The sequence below is a fragment of the Vigna radiata genome, unplaced genomic scaffold (genome assembly GCF_000741045.1).
Source record: "Vigna radiata var. radiata cultivar VC1973A unplaced genomic scaffold, Vradiata_ver6 scaffold_309, whole genome shotgun sequence".
Taxonomy (NCBI): Eukaryota; Viridiplantae; Streptophyta; class Magnoliopsida; order Fabales; family Fabaceae; genus Vigna; species Vigna radiata.
In genome coordinates, this window is record NW_014543822.1 from 142598 (window position 1) to 169998 (window position 27401).

Below are 27401 nucleotides of genomic sequence, written 5' to 3' on the forward strand. Positions count from 1 at the left end.
AATGGGCAATAAGAGGAAGGAACCAGAGAGACCTAGAAGATTCTATTCTTCAAGGTTCCTTTCAAGGAAACATGAGGAACACTTTGCTATAGTCCAGGAAAGGCGACTGCTGATAGAGAGAAAAGCCATGTACATTCCTGACTTGGCTCCAGAATTTGGTCTGGAGATTGAGAGGCGAGGTTGGGAGAGACTGACGACCTATCCAGCACCAGCTAGTATTGAGTTGGTGAAAGAGTTTTGTGAAAATGTCTTGCCGAGAGGAGGAGTGTCCGCAGGAAGGTACATGAGCTATGTACGTGGACACTTGATCAACTATGATCCTGATACCATCAACGCTTTTCTGGGGACTGAGTGGCCAGGAGAGCAGTGCATGTATGCTGCTATACTAGGGGAGGCCCGGGATTATGAGGAGATTGAGCGGGTTATGTGCATCCCTTGGAGGCATTTTCAGAGAAACCCAAACAGAGCACCGGTGAACATCTTGAAGGCAGACTTAACTCCCCTAGCTAAATACTGGATGGCATTTACACATGCAAACATCCAGCCTTGCTCTCATGTTTCTGATATCACTTTGCATCAGATTTTGGTCATCTACTGTATGTTGAGGCAGATGGACGTGAACGTTGGGAAGATTATCACTAGTGAGATTATGAGCTGCGCCAACACTATGAGCAGCAGGATGCCACTGGCACATTCGTCCCTGATTACCTATTTGTGCCAGCAAACAGGGGTAAACACTTCAGTTCCACCGTTTGAGAGGCCAAGGAGTGCTATTAATGCCTCCTATTTTAGTCAATATTGTAGAGGGGATGAGCCAGCTGGAGTAGTCCCTAGGAGATGTCCTAGGAGGGCAGCAGCACAGCAGGAGGATGAGCCTGCAGATGCATCAGCAGAGCAGCCTAAGCCATTCCAGATGAGAGACATGTACATGTCTCTGATGGAGGTAAGGATGAAGTCCATTACAGAGGGCAGGAGGCCACTGCCGAGATGATAATGAGATTATATGACCAACCACCAGTGCACAGGTGGACTATGGATGAGTTTCGTAGTGTGATGGCTTGGTCTCGAGGACAGGCACATGGTAGTGGATCCGGAGCTGCTGGAACTTCAGGAGTACAGGGTGATGACCAGGATGATGATGAAGATTTTGAGGATGCCGAGGAGGGTGAGGATGATGATAGCTCAGATGAGGATCTTCGTTGATGGCATCTACTGATGGATGCCAAGTACTGACAGGGATTTTTCTTTTCCTTTTTCTTTGTACTTTGAATTAGTAGTATAGGTTGAACTTATGCTTGAGTCTATGCTTGGCTTGTACACTTATTCGGATAATGGTTCCAATTTATTGCATGATGAGTTGTTTATTGTTGATGATTGTTTATGGATGATGATTGAGAATGTCTGAATGTTGATATCCAGGTTGATGGTTCACTAGCTATGAGAACAGATGAGTAANTGATTCATGATTGTGATTTTTTTGCTAAGCAGGATTCATGTGAGAAGTGAGAAAGCCTGATTATGTGAGGTATTGAGCTTCAGAGTTTTATTGTGTGCACTGTTCATAGAGAATCATGAATGGTATTGACTTAATCTTGAAAATTGATTGAATTGCATGTGTATGTCATATGATCAAGGCCATGCTTGGAAATCCCTTACTTAGCCAAATTTTCACCCAAAGAATTGTAAATGATACCTTTTTGAACCTTGACCTTAAACAGCATGAAAACCCTTGTTTGAATTGATTTACCTTGAGTTAGGGTTGAGAATAATTATATGTATTGAAAAGGTTCAAGTTTGGGGTTGAATGGGAAAAGTGAAAGGCAAACGGAAATAAAAAGAAAAGCATTGAGTTCAAAAGATGAAAAAAAAAATGCATGTGAAAAAGAAAAGAAAAGAAGAAAAGAGTTTATGCATGTTAAAAAGAACTCAATGTAAAAGGGAAAAGTTGGGAATGAGTGAGATTGGTTAAAAAGAGAGTGTGCTTGAACTTTGAATAATGATTTAAACTCTCTTAACTCAACGATTTTGTATTCCAGAAAACCCAATTTTCTTGTTAGCCCAGCCACAATAGAAGCCTTGGAAAAAGTCCTTGTGATGACGTATGCATGTGAAAGATGTTGATTGTTTTAGATGAATGACAATATTGTTTTATGTGACATGTGAACAGTAGAGTGTAGAATGACCTCCTAAACATTTGAGTGATTGAGTGAAACACTTGCTTGGTGAGAATTGTTAAATCCATGTTTACATCTATGTTTAGTTGATTGATCATTCATGAACAAAACATCTATTGGAAAAAGATTGATTATGTGAATCAATTTGGAATGAAAACATACATACATCTTTGTAGGATTCCACTGAAATTTGAAATTGTATAATAACTTGTCATGAGAAAAGAAGGTTTGCAAGTGTGAATTATTTGATGAAGAAGTGGAAAGCCAAGTTTTGTCTTGTTTGCTTGAGGACAAACAAAGTTCTAAGTTTGGGGTTGTGATAACGGTCTAAAAACGATTATTTTCATACTTAAATTTGATAGTAAAACACACCCTTTGAGGCTTAGAATGATCTCTAAATCAAGTAAAACACTTAAGTTGAGTCTCTTGAGAGTCAAAAGTTGGTTTTAGAGATATTATACTTGTTTTGCATTGTTTCGCAGGGTTTTTGGATGAATTAAAGATGAAAATGAAGTAAAGTGGACTTAGACCCATGAAAGAACACTACAAAAAAAAATTGTTATACTGCGGGGTTTATTTTGGAGAGGTTGTAGAAAACCTCCGCAAATCAACATTATGTAGTATAATTAAAAGAATTGATCTAAGTGCTGATAATAGTGGGAGTTTTGATTGTTTTTTGAGGAGGTTTATGATTCCACGGATTAAATACACCTTTTTACCATTCCAACTTCTCTTTTCACTTAAATTTTTCAAAACGTATCTTCCCTCCTATGTTCTCTAATTCCCACCTTTCCGAAAAATTTCCCATACCCAACTTACATTTTTATTTTATTTTTCCCACATTTTGCACCTTTCCCCCTTTCTTCTTCACGCAAGCCTTTTCCTCTTTTTTCTTAAACCCTAGCATAAGAGTGAGGTTACCACAATGAGGAGGAGGCAGCGTCCAGGAAGGCTCCCAGTCCCGATAACCTAGCGGTTGCTGTTGAAAATCGCGAGGGAGTCACCATCGATGCTAGAGGCCATCGGAGTTGTGGCGCACGCAGCGTTCCCTGCCGACGTCGATGACGCCTATGACTGCCTTGTGAACGTGAAAGATCTTAATATGGAGTGGTTTGATGCATCCATGGACGAGTTCCGGAGGCATTGGGAGGAGGAAAAAACTGGGCATTCGGCGAAGCACTCAGATGGAGGAGGATGGGTTTCAACTGGTTTCTGAAACGAGTCTGACCACACCTGGACTCACTATGGCAACTAAGGATAAGAAGACGATGAGACCCAAGCCCAATGTTTCGTTTCATATTCCAACGATAAGGACGTGGACCGCGATCAACCTTCCGTCACGGTGGAGAAGGCCCAGGCACTGCAGACTCTAGTAGCAGGTCCTCTCTCCTCAAAGATGACAAAGCTCGCCGCGTGAAATGTTTTGAAATAGGTATGTCCTCTCTCCTTTCATATTTTCTCCAATTCTCTCTACTTATTGTATGAAATGTTTGTGAAATAGGTATGTTGAGTGCATATCATCGGCAATGCAGGGATTGACTCTGTTTAGAAATTTAAGAAGAAAGGAAATTGATTATTGCATTTCTAAAGCAATCCATTACATTGAAAAAGCACAAAATCCTGATGGATAATGGTATTGTTTTTCTTTCTAGTATCAGTAGTTTTATGTTTACTTATTTAGAAAATGTTTATTGAACTGATTGGTATTTTATATTAAATTATATGAATCCTTATTCTTCTGAGCAATTAATTTCTAACTTGTTCTTGTTGCATACCAGGAGCACAAAAAAATAGAAAAGGACATACCTATGCCACCACTTATAAAGAGGGATGCTCTTTGGGGTATGATGTTCTTTGTTTAAAAATATTGCATGATTTCCATGTTACCTTCGGCAAGCTGCCACTTCAGCGAATTATGACTGTTCTTGCTTACAAAACTGAACTTGTTATTACCCTTTGGAATTTTATAAAGAAGTGTCATGAGAACCAAAAGTGGTCATCACTCACCTCAAATGATGCACCTGGCTGGTTGTTACCTCTGGCTGTATTCTGTCCTGTCTACAAGTAAAACTTTTTCTCTCTACTCACCATGAAATTTTTTTTTTTCTAACCTCTTTTAATTCTGAATATATTTGTTGGAAATGGGTCTTATGATTCGTGACTATCATTTGAAGTCAAAGGAGGTTACATGATTACAGATTTGTTAGTTTTGTATTTATTGCCTTTGTTGTACTTATATGTATTTAACTCTTGAATCAATATAAAATATACACCTTCTGAGTTCTGAGCAATTCCCTCAACATTATTCTGTGATCTAAATCATTATACTGTAACCTATTTTATCCTATCTCAGGCACATGCATCAAGAATCAAGGTTGCATAGTTTTACTTGCTCCATTGTTGTTACGTGTTCCGTTAATTTATATAATTTAAATTAATGGAAGTTAAAATCGATTCTTGAATATATGCATTATACGACTAAAAGGACTATACAAAGTCGAGGTTATTCGGTTATTTTTATATATGTTTAATTCCTTTGATTTAGATTTAGGCTAGTTTTTTTAGTATAACTTGTTTTATACTTTCGTATGCACAATTTCTCTGTCATCTTTACAATTTATTGTCATCCATTCATAATAGAAATGATATTGATATTTTTGTCTCGTAATTATTTAGAAAATGATATTAATACTTTTGTTTCATCTCTTCGTAAATTGTTTCTTTTCTAGGAAAACAAAAAATATCTTGTGCTGAGAGAGATGCTAGAAGATGGAGTTAGGAAGCTCCTGTCCAATAAGGAGTGTTTGGCATCATTGTGTTCTTGATATGCAAATGGGCATGGAATAATCTTGATGTGTTCAAGTAATGGTTGAGATTAAAACTTACTGTGGATAAGAACTTGATTGAGGTTAGTGACTAAAGTAGATTTCTTTACATTCCCAAAATATTATAACAAGATAATACTATTCATTGACAGGTTTTATACTCTTATTTCCTGAGATGCATGCTTTTCTTTTCTCATTCCTATGCTTAATGGTTTAAGACCAGAGGTATCTTGTGCTTACATAACAATATTAATAATGGATTTCTTGCAATACAGGTCTTCCCCAGGGGCATGGACAAGGACACCCCTATCCTATATGCAGCTAGAGCTTCAAGGACTGAAAACCAGGATGTCATTGATTCATCATCAATTGTGGGAATTTTAAGTGACCTCAAGGAGGTATAATGATTCACACCCTTTTATATGTTAACACGAAATGAAAGCAAACTAAGTGGCTTAACAATGTAATTGGATTCTATTTTGACATGTCAGGCAAAAACAGGAATCATCGAGGTGCATTTCTTGCCTTTTAATCATGTGGACAAGCGCACTACTATTACCTTTATTGACGGCAATGGTGACTGGCACAGAAGTAGCAAAGGTGTTCCTGAGCAAGTACGACTCTGTATATAAGCACTACAATGTGAATTACAGTAAAACATTTAATTGGTCTTATAGTTTTTGACCATTCTAGAATTTTTTTGTCAATCTTGTAATATTATTTAAACATTATGTATTTTTTTTTTTATATTTACATTGTAATTATCAACGAATGAATGTATGTTATTTTAAATCACCAATAAATTTATTTTTGAATTACTTTTGGATATTTTACAATTTTATATATTTTATTATTATTTTTTTATTAATTCAGCAAGCTAGTGAATTAAATATCATATATAAATACCAAAAATTGGCATTAAAAATGCAGATATTTTTTGTAATTAAATAGTTGAAAATAAAGGAAGTTAAAAATTCCCACAAAATAATAACTATTAATAGAGAAAGTTTTTACCCTCTACAAAAAAACCTTCGCAAATTGAATGTGATACTAGGGGTTGCGAAAAACCCTCGCAGATAGTTTGTGGCGACTCAAACTGCGGGAGTTTAAATAACTCCCGGAATTTACTTTGCAGAGAGTGAAAACCTTCGTAAATCAAAAAAAAAACCTCCACTAAATAGCATTGTTTTTGTAGTGGAAGGAGAAAAATGATGAAAAAAAAGGTTAAACAAGCCGTTGAACGTCAGAATGGTCCGTTGAGCGCTCAGAGCGATTAGAGGAAAACCGCTCAGCGGCAAGACTAGCCGCTGAGCGGTGAAAGCGGCAAGAGGCAAACCGCTGAGCGGTGAAAGCGGCAAGAGGCAAACCGCTGAGCGGTGAATTTAGGCGCCCGGGTGGTTGTCTGTTTTTTTAGCTAGATTCTGTAAATCTTTTTGTTATCTATCTGTTAACTTTTTGGGCTTATATATAGCCCTAGTGCGAATTAGAGAAGGATTCCTTTTGGCAGAGAGAACGTCCAGAGCTATTCCACACACCTTGGAGGAGGTTCCTTGGATGCTTAGGCTCCATTCAACCAAGTTTAGGGTTATCTCTTTCATTCTTTCATTATTTTCATCTAGTTTCACCATGATTATNNTGAACTAAACNCTTTGTTGTTGGGGAACAATGTAATCTTTNGAAACTCTNATATATATTGAAATTCTTATTTATTTCATATGNTTGTCATATACTTGTTTATCAATTGTTGGGTTCGCATCTGCGCTCAATGCTTTTATTGTTTAACTCATTCAGTAAATGATGTTTGTCTTTATCAATATGGGGACGTACGGTAATGTCATGAACTGGTGGGACATTCCTTGATTATGCCAATATCGCCTAGGGATAGGGATAGGACGGTCAGTTGCATTTGCTTCAGAACGCATTGCATTATTAGTTACTAGGGAAGGCTAGGGATAGCAAGCCGGTAATTAGTAATAGACTCTTTTCACCAAGGAATTGGGCTAAGGGTAATTAAGAAAGTTTGCATGACAATTAGATAAACAAGTGAATTAAATAAGAAGAGTAGATATATGAGAGTGGATAAGATGAAATTGTAAGCCCCAACAACACCATTCATCCATAGTTCTCAAAACCAATTGAATCAATTGCATTGTATGTTTATTTTTGTTCTTAGCATACAACCACCAAATTTATTCTTTTCTCAAAGTCTTATGCGATTAGGTTACATGAAAGTTAAGGCCTAAGAGTCCTTTGGGAAAACGATACTCGGATTTACCCGTTTATATTACTTGATAACGATCTGGTACACCTGCCAGAAACTTAACAGAGAGCTCTTCAAAAGCCACAATATGTTGTCTTCTTGCATCCTCTTTCATTTTCTCCTTTTTTGTGGTCCTTGAGAGAGATTGTTCGGTAAGAAGTGTTCTAAACACGTGGAATAATTTTTTTCAAGCTTCTTGCATCAAACAAGTGCAAAAATTAATTGCAAAACTCATAAATCTTAATCAGATTTTAAAATTTGATAAAGACCTAATCAAATATTTAAATTTGATTACCTTTTATTAATATCAAAATCTGATTTGTCTTTCATCTATCTTATAAAAAAATCAGATTTTGACAGAAATCAGATTTTAACATTTGAAAGTGAAAAACCACGTATCAAATGAAAGAAAAATCGAATTTTAAGATTTGATAAAGTGATATTCGAATTTTGATATCCAACACTTGCTTTATCGAATTTGGATTTTTACATCTGATACTTGTTTTGTCTCATGTTATTTTATAATTTACAATTTTTATGATTGATTTCTATGTTGTAGTTTTATATACTGAAAAACACACATTGATAATAATAATAATGAAATCAATTTTAACGATGAGTGGACTTTTTAAATGCATCAATTCCAATAATAGCAAATAAAGTTTACATGTTCAATTATAAAGACTTGAATATGGTTTTTGAAAATTTTAATATAATATTTATTAAATTTTAATGTTTTATTAAGTCTTTCAAATTATAACAATGAAACAAATTTTAATCACATAAAATTTAAATTATAAATCTTATTTAAAATAAAATTAAATCATTAAAAAAATTAATTTTTATATATTTTTGCTACAAACATGTATTCAACATCGCGATCATCTCATATGATATTTATTACACTTACATACATAAATGATAAATCAAACATGAATCTAAATACTATAAATGAATATTAACTAAGAAGTATCTAAAATATTCGTATCAAATATTCCTTAATACAGACTAACCCTTAATATATTTTAGGACCTTTGATAAGCATATCTTAACTACATCAAAATGACTTTAAAGTATATATTTATTAATTTATTTTTATTTTTTATTTTATTTTTATGTGAAATTTGTTCCATTTTTTAATTTTCTTTTTCTTACATGCAAGAAGAATAAAAATATCACTTCAAATAAAAGTATACCTCAATTATTTAAATTTAATCACTCTAATTATTTTCACATGTTTTTTCCGGTACTGACTAAAATATAAATATAGTTGTAAATTTTTTTATATTTAAATAAACAAAAAATATCAAATCTTAACTTTTGATATTTGTTTTCTCTTTTTAACTTCCACATTCCTAATATTTATTTAATATATATAATATATGTTTGTGCTCGCAGTAGAAATATAACAACAATATCTCAAAAGATATATATTCTGTAATTAGTAAAAGTATTTATTCATTTCTAAATGATAAAGAAGTATGTATTTATACGCCACGTAGAAGAAAAAAAACAAAATCCAATTACATGTAGATAAAAACCCAGAATCGGATCTCAAAAGAAAATGTCTTTATCGGAATTGAAAAATTGATTTTAGCTTTTATTAGATTTCGAAATTCGAAAAAAACTAAAATAGGTTTTCCAAATTTGATGAAGGTATTTTTGTTTCAAAATCCGATTTTACAAAATTCAGTTGTAGATCCATACTTTATCTTGTCCAAAACACTTTTTATTTCCTCACACTTCTAAGCATACAAATCTTAATTCTATACATGCAATTTAATTCTAAAACTACAAACATACAATAAATGAAAAAAGGTTGAACAAAGGAACAAAATGCACCTATTTTTAGCAACGAAAATGCAACAACAAAAGAAAGAAGAAAAAGAAATGCACCGAATAGATGAAGAAGCTCAATTTGGAAGTTGGATCTGCGAAGAAGACAAAGTTGGATCTATGTGGAGAAAACAATTCCTTTCAGATTTGGGTTTTAAACCAAATCAAGCTATGAATTTGTAATGTGATAATACTTCAAGTATAGCAATTGTTCACAATCTTGTACAATATGATATAGTAAAGTATGTGGAAATTGATAGACATATCATCAAAGAGAAGTTTGAAACTGAAATAATTTCATTTTTTTTGTAAGATTAAAATTGCAGTTGGCTCACCAAAGGAGTGTCAAGAAAATTGTTTAATGAGTCTCTATTCAAGTTGAAAATGTATGATATCCATACACCAATTTGAGTGAAGGTGTTAAAATATATCAAATATTTTATTATCGAATATTAGACAATGAAATATTGTGTTAATTATAATTTAAATATATATATTTTAAACACACACAACTTTTTTTTTGAAATAATTTAAAAGATGAGAGATATACTTAGACAAAAAAGAAAATAAACAGTGACATGAAACAAAACACATAAAGTAAATATTTTATTCATGCATAGAGCTGCTGGGTCTTATTCAATTGGAAATTACAAATACAATACAACAAACATGGAGTCTAGTCACATTTGTAGCAGCTGATGGCCATATATATAGTCTATTTCCGCCTTCTCTCATCTTTCATTTCCGTAACAACCTTCACTCTTTCAAGGCAGTGTGTAAGCTGCAAAAGTTTAAATCAGAATTTGCATTCACATAGCTAGTTAAATAATTATCTGCCAAAAATAATGAGGAGAAATCATATATAGCAATATATATGTTCTAATACTTATTTATAGTAAACCACTCTTTTATTATAGTTTAGTAGTATTTTTTATCCAGTTTTAACATAAAGTATAATTGGACGTTATAACTTATTACAAGTACTTGTAATTGTTCTGAGAACTATAACTTGAGTTGTGAGTTATAGATTGATAAAAGAAGGGAGAATGAAACTTACGTCCGCACTTATAACCAACAGGGCGATTAGCGAGGTTGCAACGCTTTGGGATGGTGACAGCAATCTGAGGGTTGACTCCAGCCATTTTAGCTGTGTTTGATAGCAGAACTGCGCAGAGGCAGCTAGGATTCTGCCCTATTTTCTTCACCTGTGCACAGCAACTCTGAGAAACACTAGCATTCTCATCTTGTGCTGCTGAAGCACATGGAGCAAGCTTAATAGCCTCATTATCTGGGGTAGTAGATTTTCCACATTCCCCAGCACTATCCACCTTTGCAACACTCACAAGCACCACAAACCCAACAAGGCATGCAAACTTCACAACACCCTCCATTGATTCTCTATTTCACACTGCCATCAAGCCTTCCATCTCATCGGGTTTTATAGCCCAACATCCTCCAAAAAAGTGTTTGCTCTGTCACCACCCTCTGATTAATGGAGCTTGCACTAGGACAAGGGAGACTCTCTTATTGCACCACTTAGGAACAAAAAGCAAGTGTAAACACCATTTTCCTCCACCCATTGTCCAATCAAGTAGGTATGTCAATACCCACAACACAAATTCTTTTTGTTTTTCTTGTTTTCAGATGTAGCCATTATCCACAGTGTGTGCAGGTCAAGAGCAGTGTTTGATGCCACCTCATCCTCAATCAATTGCCGAACCAATATACTTTATGAGAACCTGTCACCAACTTTATCTCAACTACCACCGCCCCCTAATACTACACTTTATTCTTGGACTAACATAATAAAGCAAAATATACACTCATCTTCTTTCTACCTTAAAGTATATAAACCATTAGAGTTATGATTATTAATATATATTAAATAATTACATAGTTGAGTAAAGTTGGTGAGTGTGTATATAAATACTAATATATTTGTTCAATTTTTTATAGCCTTTAATAAAAAGAAATCCATTTAAGAAAAGTTTTGTTAATCTTGTTTAAACTATCATAGGTAAGATGTATTTATGCTAAAAGTATGATTCAATTAGTTAAATATAATATACCGATTTCACGTCTACAAATAATAAAATAAAACATAATAAAATTGATAAATAAAAAAATTATCTCAACAAAGAAATATATTGAATATCTCTATAATAAAATATATTTAAAATTATTATCAATAGTTACTAGACGTCTATAAAAGAAAACTCTATCGCATTATCATCTTTCATCAAAGATGCTTTAACACTTAATCATCATCTACTCACACTAATAAAGTGATCATTCCAAAAGAAAATCACAAAGACATAAAGAAACACCAAAAGAAAATGATAGAGTAAGTTAATGTGTAAAAAGGTTTTCTAAAACAATTAAACCATATAAGATCTAATCTAAACATTTATACAATACAATAACTCATATCAAGACAAATATTTAGTTGCCACAAGACATAATTATTCGGATACATGTCTTTGACATTAGGTTTCACTATAAGCGTGCACTTATAGTAGTATTTATCCACTATAAAGTCATTAACAAAGTGGCTATCACATTACTACTCACAAGGTTAATCTCCTTTGCGCCTAGGACCTAACCAGTGTCCACAGATGAGGACCTCTCTACCACTACTGCAAAAAAGGCTTTTGAAGTCTGTTATTTTCAACATTCAAGATCCAATCCAAATCTGACGTCTTATTGGGAGACGTCAATTGAACGTAGGATCCCCTTACTCAGATGTCAATTTTAACGTCGGACCTCTCCTAAACCAACACCCATTTTGTTTTGTTTTTTTTTAAACTGATTTGTTTCTACAGTATTACCACTCTTGAAATACAAAAAATCATTATTGCACATCATAAAATTGTATATCCTATGAGTTTCAAGCAATGGAGATTGGGCACTCACTGCCACCGCCAAGATTTATAAACTCACAAATAAAACTACATCATAAGCCAAAATTAATCGGTGCAAACAAAATTTAATCGGTGCAAACTAAAGTTAATCGCTGCAAAATAAATTAATTGGAAGAAAATTAATCAAACATACCTTATAGTAGCAATGGTGAACACAAACGAAACAAAAACCCAAACGAAAATGCGAAAGAAAGTGAGGTAGGCATTATGAGTTTTTGGGGTTTAAAAAGGCATTTGACATCGGCCCCCCTCTAGATTTGACGTCTAATTGGTAAAATAATCCATTCTGGCGCTACTTTTTGGGTATTTTCGTAGCTTATTGATGTTTGGGAAAGGAGATTCGATGTCTAATGTCTGAAAAAGTGACCTTTCAATTCTGATTTTGTAGAGGATTTGACGTTTGATCTAGGGGACACCGACGTTTATTTTTGAACATTTTTGACATCTAATCTGGGGGGCGACGTCTAAAGGAGGGTTTGACGTCTAATTTTGGGGGTCGATGTCTATGTTGTAAAAAAATAATATTGACACTTAAATTGAGATATTTTTGGACCTTTTTGACGTTTGAACTAGGGGGTCAATGTCTAAAAGAGAATTTGACGTCTAATTTGAGGGGGCCGACATCTATGTCGTAAAAAAAATTAATATTGCGCTTAAAATGAGGTATTTTTGGACCTTACGTCTGATATGGAGTGACCTACTTCTATACCTTATTTGATGTCTGAGCTTGGGGGAATCAACTTCTATAATGACGTTTTATTTACAAAAATATCACCAATCATTTTTTAAATTAAATTTTCTTTCGTTAGATGTTAAACGCACGACGTTAAACACTTTTTATGCACTAGTACGACTCTCAACACATAACTCATTCTACTCTAATTGAGTGTAAATAGTTATTAGAGTTCAAGATACCTCTTTATTGAACCCACAATGTTAAAGCATATACTAAGTTAGTGAATTCTTTGACTTTGATCACGCCCAAAGACTACTAAGTCAGTAATTCTCTGACTTTGAGCTCGCCCATTAATCATATCATTGCCTATGCGAAGGTCAAGTTAGTGAATCCCCTAACTTTGGTTTCTCTCAATGAGTCTACTCTCACCTAGGGACAACCAAGTCAGTAATTCTCTGACTTTGAGCTCGCCCATTAATCATATCATAGCCCATGCGAAGGTCAAGTTAGTGAATCCCCTGACTTTGGTTTCTCTCAATGAGTCTACTCTCACATAGGGACAACCAAGTCAGTAACTCTCTAACTTTAGCCTCACATAGCAAGTATATGCTCATCCAACGAGTCTGCATAATACTACAAAACAGGTTTAATCATATTTATATGACACGAACCTCTACAATTCAGCCTTATACTAACCACATATGTCAAAACAATCAATATTACATATATTTTAAATTATGTAAGTTCTTGAAAGAATAAAACCATTAATAAAAATTAAATTTAACTAACATTGCAACTTATTTATTTTGAAAATAAAACCTGTTAGAAAACTCTTAATTTTTATCGTTAAAATAAAATTATATATATATATATATATATATATATATATATATATATATATATATATATATATATATATATATATATATATACGTTCCGTTTAATAGTTATTTGTTTTAATATTTATTTTTGTTTTCACACCCTCTTAATTTTAAATTATTAAAAAGTTTATATTTAATTAAATAAGTTTATATTATATTTTCTTTAATCTTAGCTTATTTTTGTTATGATTATTTTAATATTAAAATATAATACAGATTAAAAATAACCTAAAATAATTTAGAGGGAAATGGTCTCATTTTCAAAGCAAATCTACCGTTAATTCAATTTTTTTCAGTATTTACTGAAAAGAGCAAAAACAATCACTTTTATGGAAATAGTAAATAAAATATAACTATTATGTAAATTAAATAATTATTTCTTTACATAAATTATCTCTAATCTCTAAACAAACACATTAATATATGAGAATGAAAATAAGATTTTAGATATTCATAAAGAACAATCCAGATTTCGTTAATGTTAAAGAGGCATAAACTCAATCTAGCTCTTCAACTCCTATCAATATTAATCTCAATCTTATTATCACCATTTAACATTCGTTTCGATATGGATGTGATGATTTTTATGTAGCATTTTAGACTTTCAATATTTTCTTACGTTGAACGTATGAATCTTACTGTCACGACTTTTTATCAATGTGTATTTAAGTGAACCTCAATGCATAAATTTGAAAACTTTATTGCAAGTATCAATTATAATTAATTAGTTTTAAATTATAATAATTAATTTTTATTAGTTAATTTTTATATATTTATTTATTTTTATTTAGTTAAATTCTTAGTATTAAATATTAATTGTTATAATTGATATTATAATAATTGATATTAAGTTGGTGGAATTTATTTCCTTTAACTCTTTCTAATTAGATTATCAATTTGTATATTTATATTACTGAAAAATTATGATAGAATCAATTCATCCAAAATACTTTTCTATAAGATATTAGAACATTCTACTCTGTCTTTGTTGTCGTTGGTGGCCTATGGCCGCCGCCACCAACGACCCCCTAAAAGTCTCTTTTTCATCCGATGTCTTTTATCTTCTACTTGTTCATGGATGGTTTGGTCATAAACTTTTTGCCATTCACGATCCTCTTTGTTTTTTTTATCTTCTTCAACACAGGACGTCGCTCCTTCCTTTCTTTTTGCCTCCCATGGCCAACGACAACTCTTCATCTATTAGCAATCCTCATGAGCCATCAAACCCATTCACTTGCATCACCCTTAGCAGTGTCACCAAGCTTCTACCCTCAAATTACCTCACTTGAAAACTTCAAGTTGAAGCTCTTCTTGATGGCTATGATCTTCTCAAAAATATCCAGATGGATCCTTTCCTGTGCCGCCGATGACGATCTCCACCACCGTTGTACCTCCAACTCTGAATTCTGCTTATTAAACCTAGTGTCGACAAGACCGTCTTATATACGGTACTCTCCTCACCACTCTCTCCCCTGAAGTGGCATCCCTGGTGTCTCAAACAACGACATCACATGATCTCTGAACGCTTCTCCAGCGCACCTATGCCAAGGCATCTCGCAGCCACCTCAAGCAGTTAAAGGATCATCTTCACACGGCGTTCAAAGATGTAAATTGGGTGTTCCTCAATTGAAGCAGAACACAAAGCCTCCCTGCTTCATTCTCGGTTTGACTCATTACTGTCCAAGTTGCATATCTCTTCCAGATCGTCCAACTTGCGGGAGGATATCAATTATAATAATTAGTTTTAAATTGTAATAATTAGTCTTTATTAGCTAATTTTTGTATATTTACTTTCCCTTTATTTACTTTAATTGGTAGTGTAAATATCAATTATTATAATTGATATTATAATAATTGATATTAAATTGGTGGAGTTTATTCCCTTTAACTCTTTCCAATTAGGTTATCAATTTGTATATTTATATTACTAAAAACCAATGATAGAATCAATTCATCCAAAATACTTTTCTATAATAAGTATATTATAAACATTGACATTCAAATGAAATTCGAACTTCAAAGTTTAACCACATATCTCATTAGATTGAAAATTGCATAAAAGAGAAAAAGAAACAAATACAAAAATATGAGGGATTAAACCAAATTCATGCTAAAATAACAAACAAAACAAAATTTCATAAAAAAAAGGTTATAAAAGACAATGAAATCACAGAAGTTGATACCTTTTGTTGAATTCATTAGAAGTTGTATTCAGAAGGAGAAAAAGATCACCAAATAACACTTGGAATAAATTTTCCATTAAGAAGCATGACATAGCATTCTGTTACTATATGCAATGTTTTTAAAAGGAAAGAAATATGAGCATACCAAATACCATTTTGAAGCATATAAAAAAAAAACTATTCAATGGAAGACGAGAAGCCACCAATGTGAATATTTACTATTTTTCTTGGCTAAGACACATTTTTTGCTTCTATGCATAATTCTATTTTTAATAGGTTTAATTATTCAGGAAGTCCCTTTTTTTGCATGGAATCTCAATTTTGTCCCTTTTTTTTGGTTTCTCAATTGGGTCCCAATTTTTTGAAAATTGCAACAATTGGGTCCTTTCCGTTAAATTGGGGCAAACGACGTTAAGTGTGTGTTTGACGTGGACGCTGGAGTCAGTTTCTTAACTGACGTGGCTGACTGAGTTAGGGGCACAATTGACGTTGATAATTGAATTTTTTAAATTCAAACAAAAGGAAAGTTTTAAACCAAAATTGGGATTGGAATTATTACTTTATCGAATTAGGGATTGACAGTGGAAGAAGTTTCTTCTGAGTTCTTCTAGGCTGACTGAGTTAGGGGCACAATTGACGTTGATAATTGAATTTTTTAAATTCAAACAAAAGGAAAGTTTTAAACCAAAATTGGGATTGGAATTATTACTTTATCGAATTAGGGATTGATAGTGGAAGAAGTTTCTTCCGAGTTCTTTTAGGGTTTGTCCAAAGTGCAATCCATTTCACAAATTGGGGAATAATTTTGGGGATTTAGGGTTCGTCCGAAGTTCTTCTAAGTTCTTCTAGGGTTCATCCAAAGTTCTTTTGACAGAGTCTGCAGTTGTCGTCGTCATGGGAGTTGTGGGACCTTCATCCGCTGCAATCTCGATTGGCCAGGTTAGTAAAAGTTTGATTTTGAATTGATTACTTTTATTGCGATGTTGGGTGGTGGTCCCTGTCATTGTATTGTGTTCCAGTTTTGATTGCGATGTTGTGGTCCCCGTGGTACCCCCATGTTTAAAGTTATTTTTCTCTGTGTGTGTGTGTGAGTGCGTTTTGCTTATGGTTTTAATACATGTTTTGTCGTCATGTGATTACATTATAGGTGTATAAATACTTATATATGGTGTTTTGTGCCATGGACGAGGATATTGAGGTTGTGTTTCACCATGGAGGGAAATTAGTTAATGATGGGAAGTTTAAGTATGAAGGGGGAGAGACATCTAGGTTTATGTTTGACCTAGATGTTTGGAGTTATTTCGTGGTTGTTAGTGTATTGAAATCTTTGGGATACCATGGGTTTAAAGATCTGTGGTACTCTGTAGGAGGGGCTTCAGTGTTGGATGATAAGTTAGAGTGTTTGTGTGATGACACTGCTGCCATGCATATGGTTAATTTAGCTAGGCTGAATGATGAGGTGCATGTGTTTGTGATACACCTTGTTCTGAACACGAAGTCATACATATACTGGAATGTGTTGGTAATGATGAAGGACAAGTTGAAGAAAGGGGTGATGTTGATTGTGAATAGTAAGAGATGGGTGATGTTGATGGTGAAGAACAAGAGATGGGTGAACAACTGGAAGTTGAGGCTGTTATGGAGGAAGAGGTCCATGGAGTTGAACAAGTTGGTGGTGTGTTGGAAGTGATGGGTGATGTTGATGGAGAAGTGCAAGTTGAGGAAGTTGGTGGTGATGGTGAAGATGAAGGTGTAGAACAGAATGAAGTTGAACCAGATGTGGAAATTCGAAGTTGGAATTCCTCTTTTGAGAGTGGTAGTGGTGATGGAAATAGTAAGTGATTGGAGGGGCTTGTTGATTTCAATGTTGGTAGTGATATGGGCGATGATATACATGCAGATTCAGAGGGAAATGTGGAAGTCAAAGTCCAAAGTATGTCAAATGACTATAGTGGACCATGTTCCAGTGTGAGTTCTGACAGCATTTTTGATGTTAATGTAGAGGGTGAGAATGATAGAGGTTTGTCAGATGATGAGTGAGAATCTGAACAATTAATTAGTGGAGCATAAAGTCATGAAGATGATACTGATGTAGAGGGTTATGGGACTTTTGCAACATTTGTTTTGCCAAAAAGTATGGTTGACTTTAAGTGGGAAGTTGGGACATATTTTGCTGAAAAACAAGACATTTTAGATGCTATAGAAAGTTATGCGTTGGATAATGGAAGAAATATTAAGTTTGTTAAGAATGATAAACAAAGAATGAGGTTCAAGTGTGTGGGTGCAAAAGGCCCATGGAGGTTATATTGTGGTTATATGAAGGCAATCAAAACATGGCAATTGAGAACTATGCTGGACAACCATACCTGTAGTAGGGAGTTCAACCTTAAATTAATTGATGCCAAGTGGTTGAGCAACAAGATACAGATAACTATTAGAGAGAATCCAACAGTTAAGGGTGTGGATATAAGGGAAAAAATTCAAAGGAAATGGAACATTAGTATTTCAAGGTGTATGACCTATAAGGCCAAAAACATAGCAATAGAGCAAATTGATGGCTCTTTCAAAGAACAGTGTAAAAGGTTGTATGATTATGCCCATAAGTTGCTGGACAAAATTCCAAGGTCAATAGTGAAACTAAAGGTTGAGGATGTAGGGGGTGAAGTTCTTTTCAAGAGATTCTATGTATGTTTAAAGGCCTGCAAATATAGTTTTCTATCATGTAGGCCAATTATTGGTTTAGATAGAGCATTTTTGAGAGGTAAGTACGATGGTGAGTTGTTAACAGCTGTGGGCCAAGATAGAAATGAACAGATGTTGCCAATTGCATACTGTGTTGTTGAAGTTGAGAACAAGGATTCATGGAGGTGGTTCTTGGAACTATTGGTAAATGACCTTGGAAGGGCTGAAATTTGTTCTTCATTTACCTTCATATCAGACTAGCAAAAGGTAATAGTCATCATTAATTTTGACTTGTACATTTTAACTTTAGGGTCTTAATTATTAGTTGGCTTTATTGATTACTTGTATATTGTATTGCAGGGTCTACTTCATGCAATAGATGAATTGCTTCCTAGAGTTGAGCAAAGGTTTTGTGTAAGGCATTTGTATGCTAACTTCAGGAAGAAATTCCCTGGAAAAAACCTCAAGCGTTTAATGTGGAGGGCAGCTACAGCCACACACCCACAAACTTGGGAGATGGAAATGAGAAACATAAGAGCAGTGAACGAAGATGCTTATAAGCATTTGATTGCCATCCCTCCAAGGTTAGTCTTCAAAAGTATAACACATTTCCTTATTCATATAATGTTAATAATGATTATATTATTTGTTGTAGGTATTGGTCAAGATCAAGGTTCACTAAAAGAGCTAAATGTGACACCTTAGTAAACAATATGAGTGAGGGCTTCAATAGTGTCCTCGTTTCTACCAGGAGTAAACCCATAATTACGTTGTTGGAGGAGATACGGCTTTACCTCATGCAAAGATGGGCCAAGAACAGGTCAAGCATATCATCATTTATTGGATCCATTTGTCCCATGATCCAGATTTAGAAAAGAATCTCAATTAACTAAAAATTGGATTCCTAGGTAAATTCCATTAATCACTAATATGTTATCTTAATTTACTACTGTGGTTCATAATTATTGTTGTCTTGTACACAGTTGGTCAGACAAAAAGCTATTTGAAGTTCATCACATGTTTAACAATGGAGATAAGTTCGTAGTCAACATAGATGACTCCTCCTGCACATGCAGAACTTGGATGATGACTAGAATCCCCTGCTGTCATTCATTGGCTGCAATGAAGTTCCTCAACATTGATAGAGAACAATTTATTGACTCTTGCTACATGAAGTCCATATATGAGGAGACATATTCATCAATTATATATCCCATAAATGGAGCCAACATGTGGAACATTACTCCATATCCTGATGTGTCTCCTCCACACAAAAGTGTATTGCTTGGAAGACCAAAGAGAAAATGAAGACTAGAGCAATGGGAAATGAGGAAGGATGAATCAAGAATGACCAAATATGGCTTGCAGAAAAGATGTGGCATATGTAGAGAACAAGGCCATAACAAAAGTCGTTGCCCATTAGCAACCCAAGCAGGAATTGTGCCTAGTACATCAACAACCCAACCAGGAACTGTGTCTAGTACATCAACAACCTAACCAACTCCATCCACTCAACATTCTGAAATAGCACATCAGTCTCAGCCTCAACCCTAGTACATAGTAGGAATGCACTTTTGTAATATTTTAAGGCTACAAAACATTATGCTTTTGTCATTCAATCACTATTATTGAGCTACTGTTGTTGAAAACTGATGGAAAATACTGGTTTTATGGTTATTTTGGTCTGTATGATATAGTTTTATATACTGCTTGACATTAATTAAATTTAAGCATATATGCTTAATTTGGTTCGATTTATCTGTGGTGTGCATTTGATGTTATGCTGATCTTTTAGCATCATTGTGTTTCTGAAAGTGGTGTTAGAAGGAAAAACATATTTGTCTGATTCAACTATTTCAACTACATAAAACTCTTGCTCTTCCCAGACTCTATGATGTGATCGATTCTAGGATGATCAGAATCCATTCTAGGATGGCATAGATGATAACGGTCTAAAAACCGTTATTTTCATACTTAAATTTGATAGTAAAACACACTCTTTGAGGCTTAGAATGAGCTCTAAATCAAGTAAAACACTTAAGTTGAGTCTCTTGAGAGTCAAAAGTTGGTTTTAGAGATATTATGCTTGTTTTGCATTGTTTTGCAGGGTTTTTGGATGAATTAAACATGGAAGTGAAGTAAAGTGGACTTAGACACATGAAAGAAGAAGAAAAATGATGCAAAGAAGGGTCAAACAAGCCGCTGAGCGCCAGAATGGTCCACTGAGCGCTCAGAGCGATTAGAGGCAAACCGCTCAGCGGTAAAACTGACCGCTGAGCGGCCAGAGCGGCTAGAGGCAAACCGTCGAGCGGTCAAATTAGGCGCCTGGGCGGTTGTCTGTTTTTTTAGTTAGATTCTGTAAATCTTTCTGTTATCTATCTGTTATCTTTTTGGGCTTATATATAGCCCTAGTGCGAATTAGATAGGGATTCTTTTGGCGGAGAGAACGCCCAAAGCTATTCCACACACCTTAGAGGAGATTTCTTGGATGTTTAGGCTCCTTATTATCAAATCTAGGGTTTTCTTTTCCNTTCTTTCATTATTTTCATCTAGTTTCACCATGTCAATGGTGAACTAAACCTTTTGTTGTTGGGGAACAATGTAATCTTTTAAAACTCTCATATATTGAAATTCTTATTTATTTTCATATGCTCGTCATATACTTGTTTATCAATTGTTGGGTTCTCATCTGTGCTCAATGCTTTTATTGTTTAACTCATTCAACAAATGTTGTTTGTCTTTATCGATGACGTACGATAATGTCATAAACTGGTGGGAAATTCCTTGATTATGTGCTATCGCCTAGGGATAGGGATAGGACGGTCAATTGCTTTTGCTTCATAACGCACTGCATTATTAGTTACTAGGGGAGGCTAGGGATAGCAAGCCGGTAATTAGTAATAGGCTCTTTTCACCAAGGAATTGGGCTAAGGGTAATTAAGAAAGTTTGCATGACAATTAGATAAACAAGTGAATTAAAAGAAGAGTAGATATATGAGAGTGAATAAGATGAAATTGTAAACCCCAACAACATCATTCATCCATAGTTCTCAAAACCAATTGAATCAATTGGATTGCATGTTTATTTTTGTTCTTTGCATACAACCACCAATATTAGTCTTTTCTCAAGTCTTACAAGATTAGGTTACATGAAAGTTAAGGCCTAAGAGTCCTTTGGGAAAACGATACTCGGACTTACCCGTTTATATTACTTGATAACGATCTGGTACACTTGCCAGGGACTTAACAATAGACTAGAACAAGGGTGATTTTGATGGTTGCAAACTTGTTGGCAGACATGGCTGATGTTTTGTTTTTCTGATATGTACAAAGAAAGGTTTTTCTGCAATATCAGAGGTAAATAGCTAGTGGTTTTATTTCGACTGAGGAGAAATAGGCAGTTTGAATTGAATGAAATGATAACCAAAGCAGGCTAATTAAAGAATTTCATAAATTTTGATTTAAGTATTGTTTATGGAGTGCTTTTTGACAAAATGGAGCATCACACTTCAACAGTTATATCATGTCCAACGGTCAAAAGCTGGTTTTTCCAAGCTCTTTTATACACACAAAAACTGAAATAACAACCTTCTGATTACATTTTTTAAACAAAACATGATAATTTTACATTTGAATTAAAAGGTACAAACGTCTCAAATTGTCTTTTGCAATGGTGAAGTTGTCAACCACAATCATTACTTTGAATTACTTCCTTACCAAAAGTTACAAACAATACAAACTTTTATGGTCAAAATAACTTTGGTTCATTGCATCCTAAGTACATTCCATCATAAGTACAATGAAAACATTCCTATGAACGAAAAAACACTAATGTAAGTACAATAATGTTAACCACACAAAGAACACAAACAATCCCTAAGAACACGTTAAGCCTATTTTCCAATTTCTTCACTGACAAGTCCAAATCAGTTATAATCTTTCATCCACCTTCCATTGCTTCTCTGTTCAAGAAAGACTCAGACTTGCCTTCACACTTTGCACTTGTTTCTGTTTCAACAATCCCATGATCCGCACACCATGTGAAATAATTGCAACCACCATCTTCACCACCATTCTGTGAGAAGAAAACACCAATCAGGGCACCCTCGAACTCAAAATAAGAACAACAAAAAAAACACGAATAAACCTTATCTTGAACTTAGGGCAGCCCCAAAATTGCTTGCCTCTGTTCTTAACTGTTCTTGCAGTTCTAACAACACATTTCAATCCACAATAGCAAAACGGGACCACCATTGCTACATCCTCCTTGACCACCACCCCAGACCACATTATTGTCTTCCTTCCGCCACCCACTGCATGACAAAGACAAACAAGGATGCATCTTCAAGGTGAACTTGGATTAAACCTAAATCCCCAAAATGATACCCCAAATTGTGAAATGGATTGCACTTTGGATGAACCCTAGAAGAACTCAGAAGAAACTTCTTCCATTGTCAACCCCTAATTCGATAAAGTAATAATCCCAATCCCAATTTTGGTTTAAAACTTTCCTTTTGTTCGCATTTAAAAAATTCAATCATCCACGTCAATTGTTCTCCTAACTCAGTCAACCACGTCAAATACACACTTAACGCCGTTGGTCCCAATTTAACAGACAAGACCCAATTGTTACAATTTTCAGAAAATTGTTACCCAATTAAAAAACCGAATAAAATTAAGATTCCATGTGAAAAAAAGGACTTCCTGAATGATTAAACCTTTTTAATATATTGTATATTACTCATACATTTCAATTAAAATTTGAGTAATTTTTTTAAAATCCTTCGTATGTACATTCCAAAGGAGTATTTGGGTACCAGATACAGATGTATGAAGTATGTTGGCAGGTCTTTTGTGATTAGAACTTAATCTAAGAAATTTTCACATTCGAAATCAATCTTAAAATTGATATTAAAATGAAAATAGGTTCCCATCAAAGGGCATTTGGTCTAGTGGTATGATTCTCGCTTAGGGTGCGAGAGGTCCCGAGTTCAATTCTCGGAATGCCCCTTTTATCTCTTTTGTTACAAGCTAGCCCTGTGTGTCCCCGTATCTTTTATTCTCTTTTATACCCTTCAGAGTGGTTTAGTGGGAAAATGCACATAAAATATACCACTTTGTGGCACCACATCGCTGCCAGAAGTAAATAACAAAAACTCTACCCACTCTTTACTGTGTTGAATCCTTCTACATGTTTCATATACATACAAATGATACAGAGTTGAGAAAAAAAAAAAAACAAAAGAGCGGTTGAAAAAAGCTTCAGCTATGAAAGATCAATAGCCTCACACATGCCATTTCCTGTCCAGGATACTTGGGCTGGCACCACCTTCTGTGCAATCACTGGACTCCACATCTGTTTCACATGTTGATACTTCTTCATCAACTCTATTTGATTCTGAAACTTGTTTCCCAGTTGAACTGCCACTGTCCCTCCCTTTTGGATCAATGCTAAGAAAATCAGTCAAAGATTTCTTCACACCTGCCCCTCTTTGATGGAGATTGTTGTCATTGTTGAGTGGAGACTTCCCTCCCTTGGAAGGACTGATATGTGATGGAGAAAGAGCTGGTGTGCCTATAGCCGATTTGTAGGGTGTGCTAGGTACAGGCACTGAGTATGGAACTGATATTCTCTGCTTGTGAGTTACTACACCAACTTTTGAGAGCGAAGAGATTTTATCTGAATGTTTGGTCAAGTCGTCCACATAGAGCACATCATCAATCCGTGCTACCAGGTTGAATGCCAAACTCTCCAGTACTCTAGAGTAGCTCTCCAAAATGGCTTTTCCAACATCCTACACATAAACAAATTTGAAGAATTCAGATAATGGACAAGACATTCAAGAAACAAAGATTAAGGACTTTACTGTTCATGCATAGAAAAATAATGAATGTAAACCTTGTTGTACTGGATTTTGCTTGTATCCAAGGTTGTTTGAGGCAGACCAGGAAACCGCTGCTTCAAGGAAAGCAAGAGGCTTTCGGCTCTCTCTGCAAACAAATCCCTCTTGTCTGCATCAACCATCAGATCCTTGACCATTTCCCATGATGATCTTGAACTGGACCTGGCACTGATGGCAGGCTTGGAGTTGGTCTTCTTGCGCCAAATGTACATTGAAGCCTCGGCTCGGTTTGCAATCTCTATAGCTTGATGCTCAGAAGATAAATCAAGGCAAGCTAGCAAGCACTCAGGAGAAAAATGATCTGATGTTATATAACGATGTATAACATCCCCCAAGCTTAGTCTAGCAGTCTGCAAGAGAGTTGGATTAGCAATTTGACCATTATGTCATTTTCTTTCGTTTGAAAATTTTGAATAGATAGAGATCATTATCATTCATATATCATCAATACCTTTGGAAGAGATTCCAAATAGGACTCAGGAATGTCCATTTCTGCTATAGTGGTGCTGTTAATGGCCATTGCAGCCTTTAATATTTGGTTTGTGCAATCACGTTTGTGCTGCAACTGCTTCCTTGAGTTTTCATGGAGACCGCAGGGAGGGACTCGTGGTACAGGAAGCCACCATTTCTCCTCCTGCCGCTTAAGTGCTTGTCGGAATGATGATGGACCATCGGCATCCGGAGCTAGAACCCCCTGGTCTACATACCAGAACTCTGTATTCACAAAACTATCTAGAATTTCCTGTGAAAATACCAAATTTAGAATGGACTATTTCTTGAAACTGAACTAGTGATGTGCATTATTCAATGCAGTAAAACTTACAAGAAGCATATTGTCTAGTTTGCGCAGAGCAGGTAGATTGACATAAAGATCTGAGCGCGGTCTACAAGTCATGACCTGATTCACATTTCATAAACATTGTTAGGTATCATATTTATCTGCCCCTCTATTATGAAGCAATGCCAACCAAAGATAAAGCAGACAAAGAACGGGAAAAAAAATCATATTGCTCTGTCCCATCACACAAAAACCCTTCACTTTGATTGGTGAACGAAATTCATAGTCAAATAAAGGATTAAAACTAAATTAAATCCAAATACCTGCTTATAGAATATGAATCAACCAAGTAAAATTTTATAGCACAACCCTTCGTTTGAGATGCAAAATGAACTAAAATACATGTTAAGAAGAAATAAACTAAAACTAGACTGAACAAAGCAACTGAGTGCAAAAAATAAAGCTATTTGTTTAGTTGTACCTCAAGCTTGGTTCCATCTGGAAATGTCTGCCAATTAGGTGTGAATTCGACTATATGATCACTGACAGAAAGAAACCACTCTATCTCTCTTCGCCACATCGCTTTCTTCTCTGAACGCAGGGGTTCTAATCTCCAAAGTTGCCCAAAGAGTGTAGCTACATATTCAACGAGCCATCACAATCAATGCAGGAATATCAATCAATAAAACCACCATAACCAACTTTCCCCAATTAATACTAAATAAAAACCAAATGAAAAGGCAGTAATAATTTACTTCAGATGTGCATTTGCTTACCACAGAGATTGGTTATGGCATTTGAGATGGCCAAGGCTGTAGGGACCCCATTTCCACAACCTGACATATCTTCTCCAAGCAACAGTTTTGCAAACCTTTCCTTCATCATCTCAATCTCTACAAGTGAGAATCAAAATCAAATAATCAAGTATAGAACTCATCACAGTGAAATCATAGATATTCATAGGACAAAATGTACTTTAGGTCTCTCAGAATATGCTCAAATTTGATTTTAGCCTCAACATTTCAACAAATGATAGTTTCTGTTCTTGTATTTTTTGAAATGTACCGAAAACAGTCTATCAGGTTTCAAAAATAAGAAGAACAAAACTATTGGTTTTAAAACATAGAAATTAAAATAAATTTTAACCAAATCTCCATAGACCAAAAATACATTTTATAGAAACAAGGAGACTTTGTGCATAAATTGAATACCTGGTAAGGCTGAAACTTGTTTCTTAAACTCCTTGCTCTCCAAAACGGAGTTCTTCTTCTCTCCATCTTCACTGTCATGAGGACTGGCACAATCTGATGCAGCAATTTCCTGAACAGTCCACCCCACCGAAGGTGGTGAAGACGAGTCCTCAGTGCTACTCCTACTGTGCTCCTCATGAGTGGTCTCGGATGACAGAAAATCTGAGCTGAAACTGCTCTCACGACCCTTTTCTTCAATCAAATCAGCAAAAGTTCCTCTCTTACCACCATTTTCAGTTCCTTTACTTTCTTCAACAACCTCACTCTCCTCAACCAAACTCAAACCCTCCATTGCAGCAATTTTCCCTTCAACAAAAGCAGATGAAGAAGAAGAAGAAGCATAGAGGACAGAGTTGTTAATCACCACGCCATGGTACTGAATCCTCCTCAAGCAAAACCCTTGTGATAGTTGAACTCTGAAACACAAACTTCTAAGAGATTTAGACACCCAGAAGACCAGAATGGAAAACGGGTTAGGATTAGTGGACCTTCTGAGCCTCACCAATGGGGCACAATGCTTCTGGTACTGGTGCTGTTGTTGGGTCTGTTTTTGTTCTCTCACTTCTTGTTGGGTGATAGTACTATCCATAAGTTGTTAACTTGAAACCATGTCTCGTGTCTGGTAGTGAGGAGAAGGGAGAGAAAGAGTATGTGCACAAATTGTGGGCTACCTTTGATTGCTTACTTATATGTCAAGGGTGAACCTAGGCATCATTACTATGGTTTTGTCCCAAACACATGATGTTTGAGATAAGAGACAAAAATCCGTGTTCACCTCATTTCATAGATTTTCTGTAGAATGTAAAAAAAAAGTACAAAAAATGGTATTATTTATAGGTTAAAACTTTCATTTCAAATATGAAAATTTTGAGTAATGCACTTGTACCACTATAGTTCATCCTGCATGCGCCATTAAGACAAGTTACCCAACTGTAATATTCCTCTGCATCTCTCTACTGATGTGACAGGATTCTAGCTTCAACATACACCTTACAGCTATCTGACAAATAATATATAATGACATAAGTAAAA

At 34.9% G+C, this 27401-nt stretch overlaps 3 protein-coding genes, 1 long non-coding RNA gene and 1 other non-coding gene across 9 annotated transcripts; 3 read left to right on the top strand and 2 right to left on the bottom strand.

The window, feature by feature from the left end:
• Positions 1-2809: 2809 nt before the first annotated feature.
• On the top strand, positions 2810-5791 carry LOC106755026. 5 transcript variants are annotated; one of them, XR_001375362.2, is made up of 6 exons: positions 2821-3807; positions 3953-4016; positions 4147-4238; positions 4904-5082; positions 5275-5397; positions 5491-5791. It is a non-coding gene; the product is annotated as an uncharacterized LOC106755026 (long non-coding RNA). The 5 variants fall into 5 exon arrangements; XR_002667038.1 differs by having other exon boundaries at positions 4150-4238; XR_002667037.1 differs by having other exon boundaries at positions 2810-3606; positions 3676-3807; positions 3953-5082.
• A 3883-nt stretch (positions 5792-9674) lies between these two features.
• Positions 9675-10525, bottom strand: LOC106755028 (putative lipid-transfer protein DIR1). Its single transcript, XM_014637123.2, has 2 exons — positions 10153-10525; positions 9675-9876 (listed from the first exon to the last, which is right to left on the bottom strand). The coding sequence occupies exons 1-2, from the start codon at positions 10484-10486 to the stop codon at positions 9860-9862; spliced, it is 351 nt and encodes a 116-aa protein (XP_014492609.1). The 5' UTR covers positions 10487-10525; the 3' UTR covers positions 9675-9859.
• Positions 10526-17334: 6809 nt separating this feature from the next.
• LOC106755020 lies at positions 17335-19746 on the top strand. The gene is made up of 6 exons (XM_014637117.1): positions 17335-17590; positions 17657-17776; positions 17852-18642; positions 18799-19022; positions 19094-19258; positions 19422-19746. The coding sequence occupies exons 1-6, from the start codon at positions 17335-17337 to the stop codon at positions 19744-19746; spliced, it is 1881 nt and encodes a 626-aa protein (XP_014492603.1).
• Positions 19747-23376: 3630 nt separating this feature from the next.
• On the top strand, positions 23377-23448 carry TRNAP-AGG. Its single transcript has one exon. It is a non-coding gene; the product is annotated as a tRNA-Pro (tRNA).
• Positions 23449-23548: 100 nt separating this feature from the next.
• On the bottom strand, positions 23549-27161 carry LOC106755031 (rop guanine nucleotide exchange factor 7). The gene is made up of 7 exons (XM_022778129.1): positions 26331-27161; positions 25896-26012; positions 25601-25755; positions 25165-25239; positions 24793-25083; positions 24338-24691; positions 23549-24233 (listed from the first exon to the last, which is right to left on the bottom strand). Exons 1-7 carry the CDS (start codon positions 26956-26958, stop codon positions 23724-23726), a joined length of 2130 nt encoding a protein of 709 aa, XP_022633850.1. The 5' UTR covers positions 26959-27161; the 3' UTR covers positions 23549-23723.
• Positions 27162-27401: the final 240 nt, after the last annotated feature.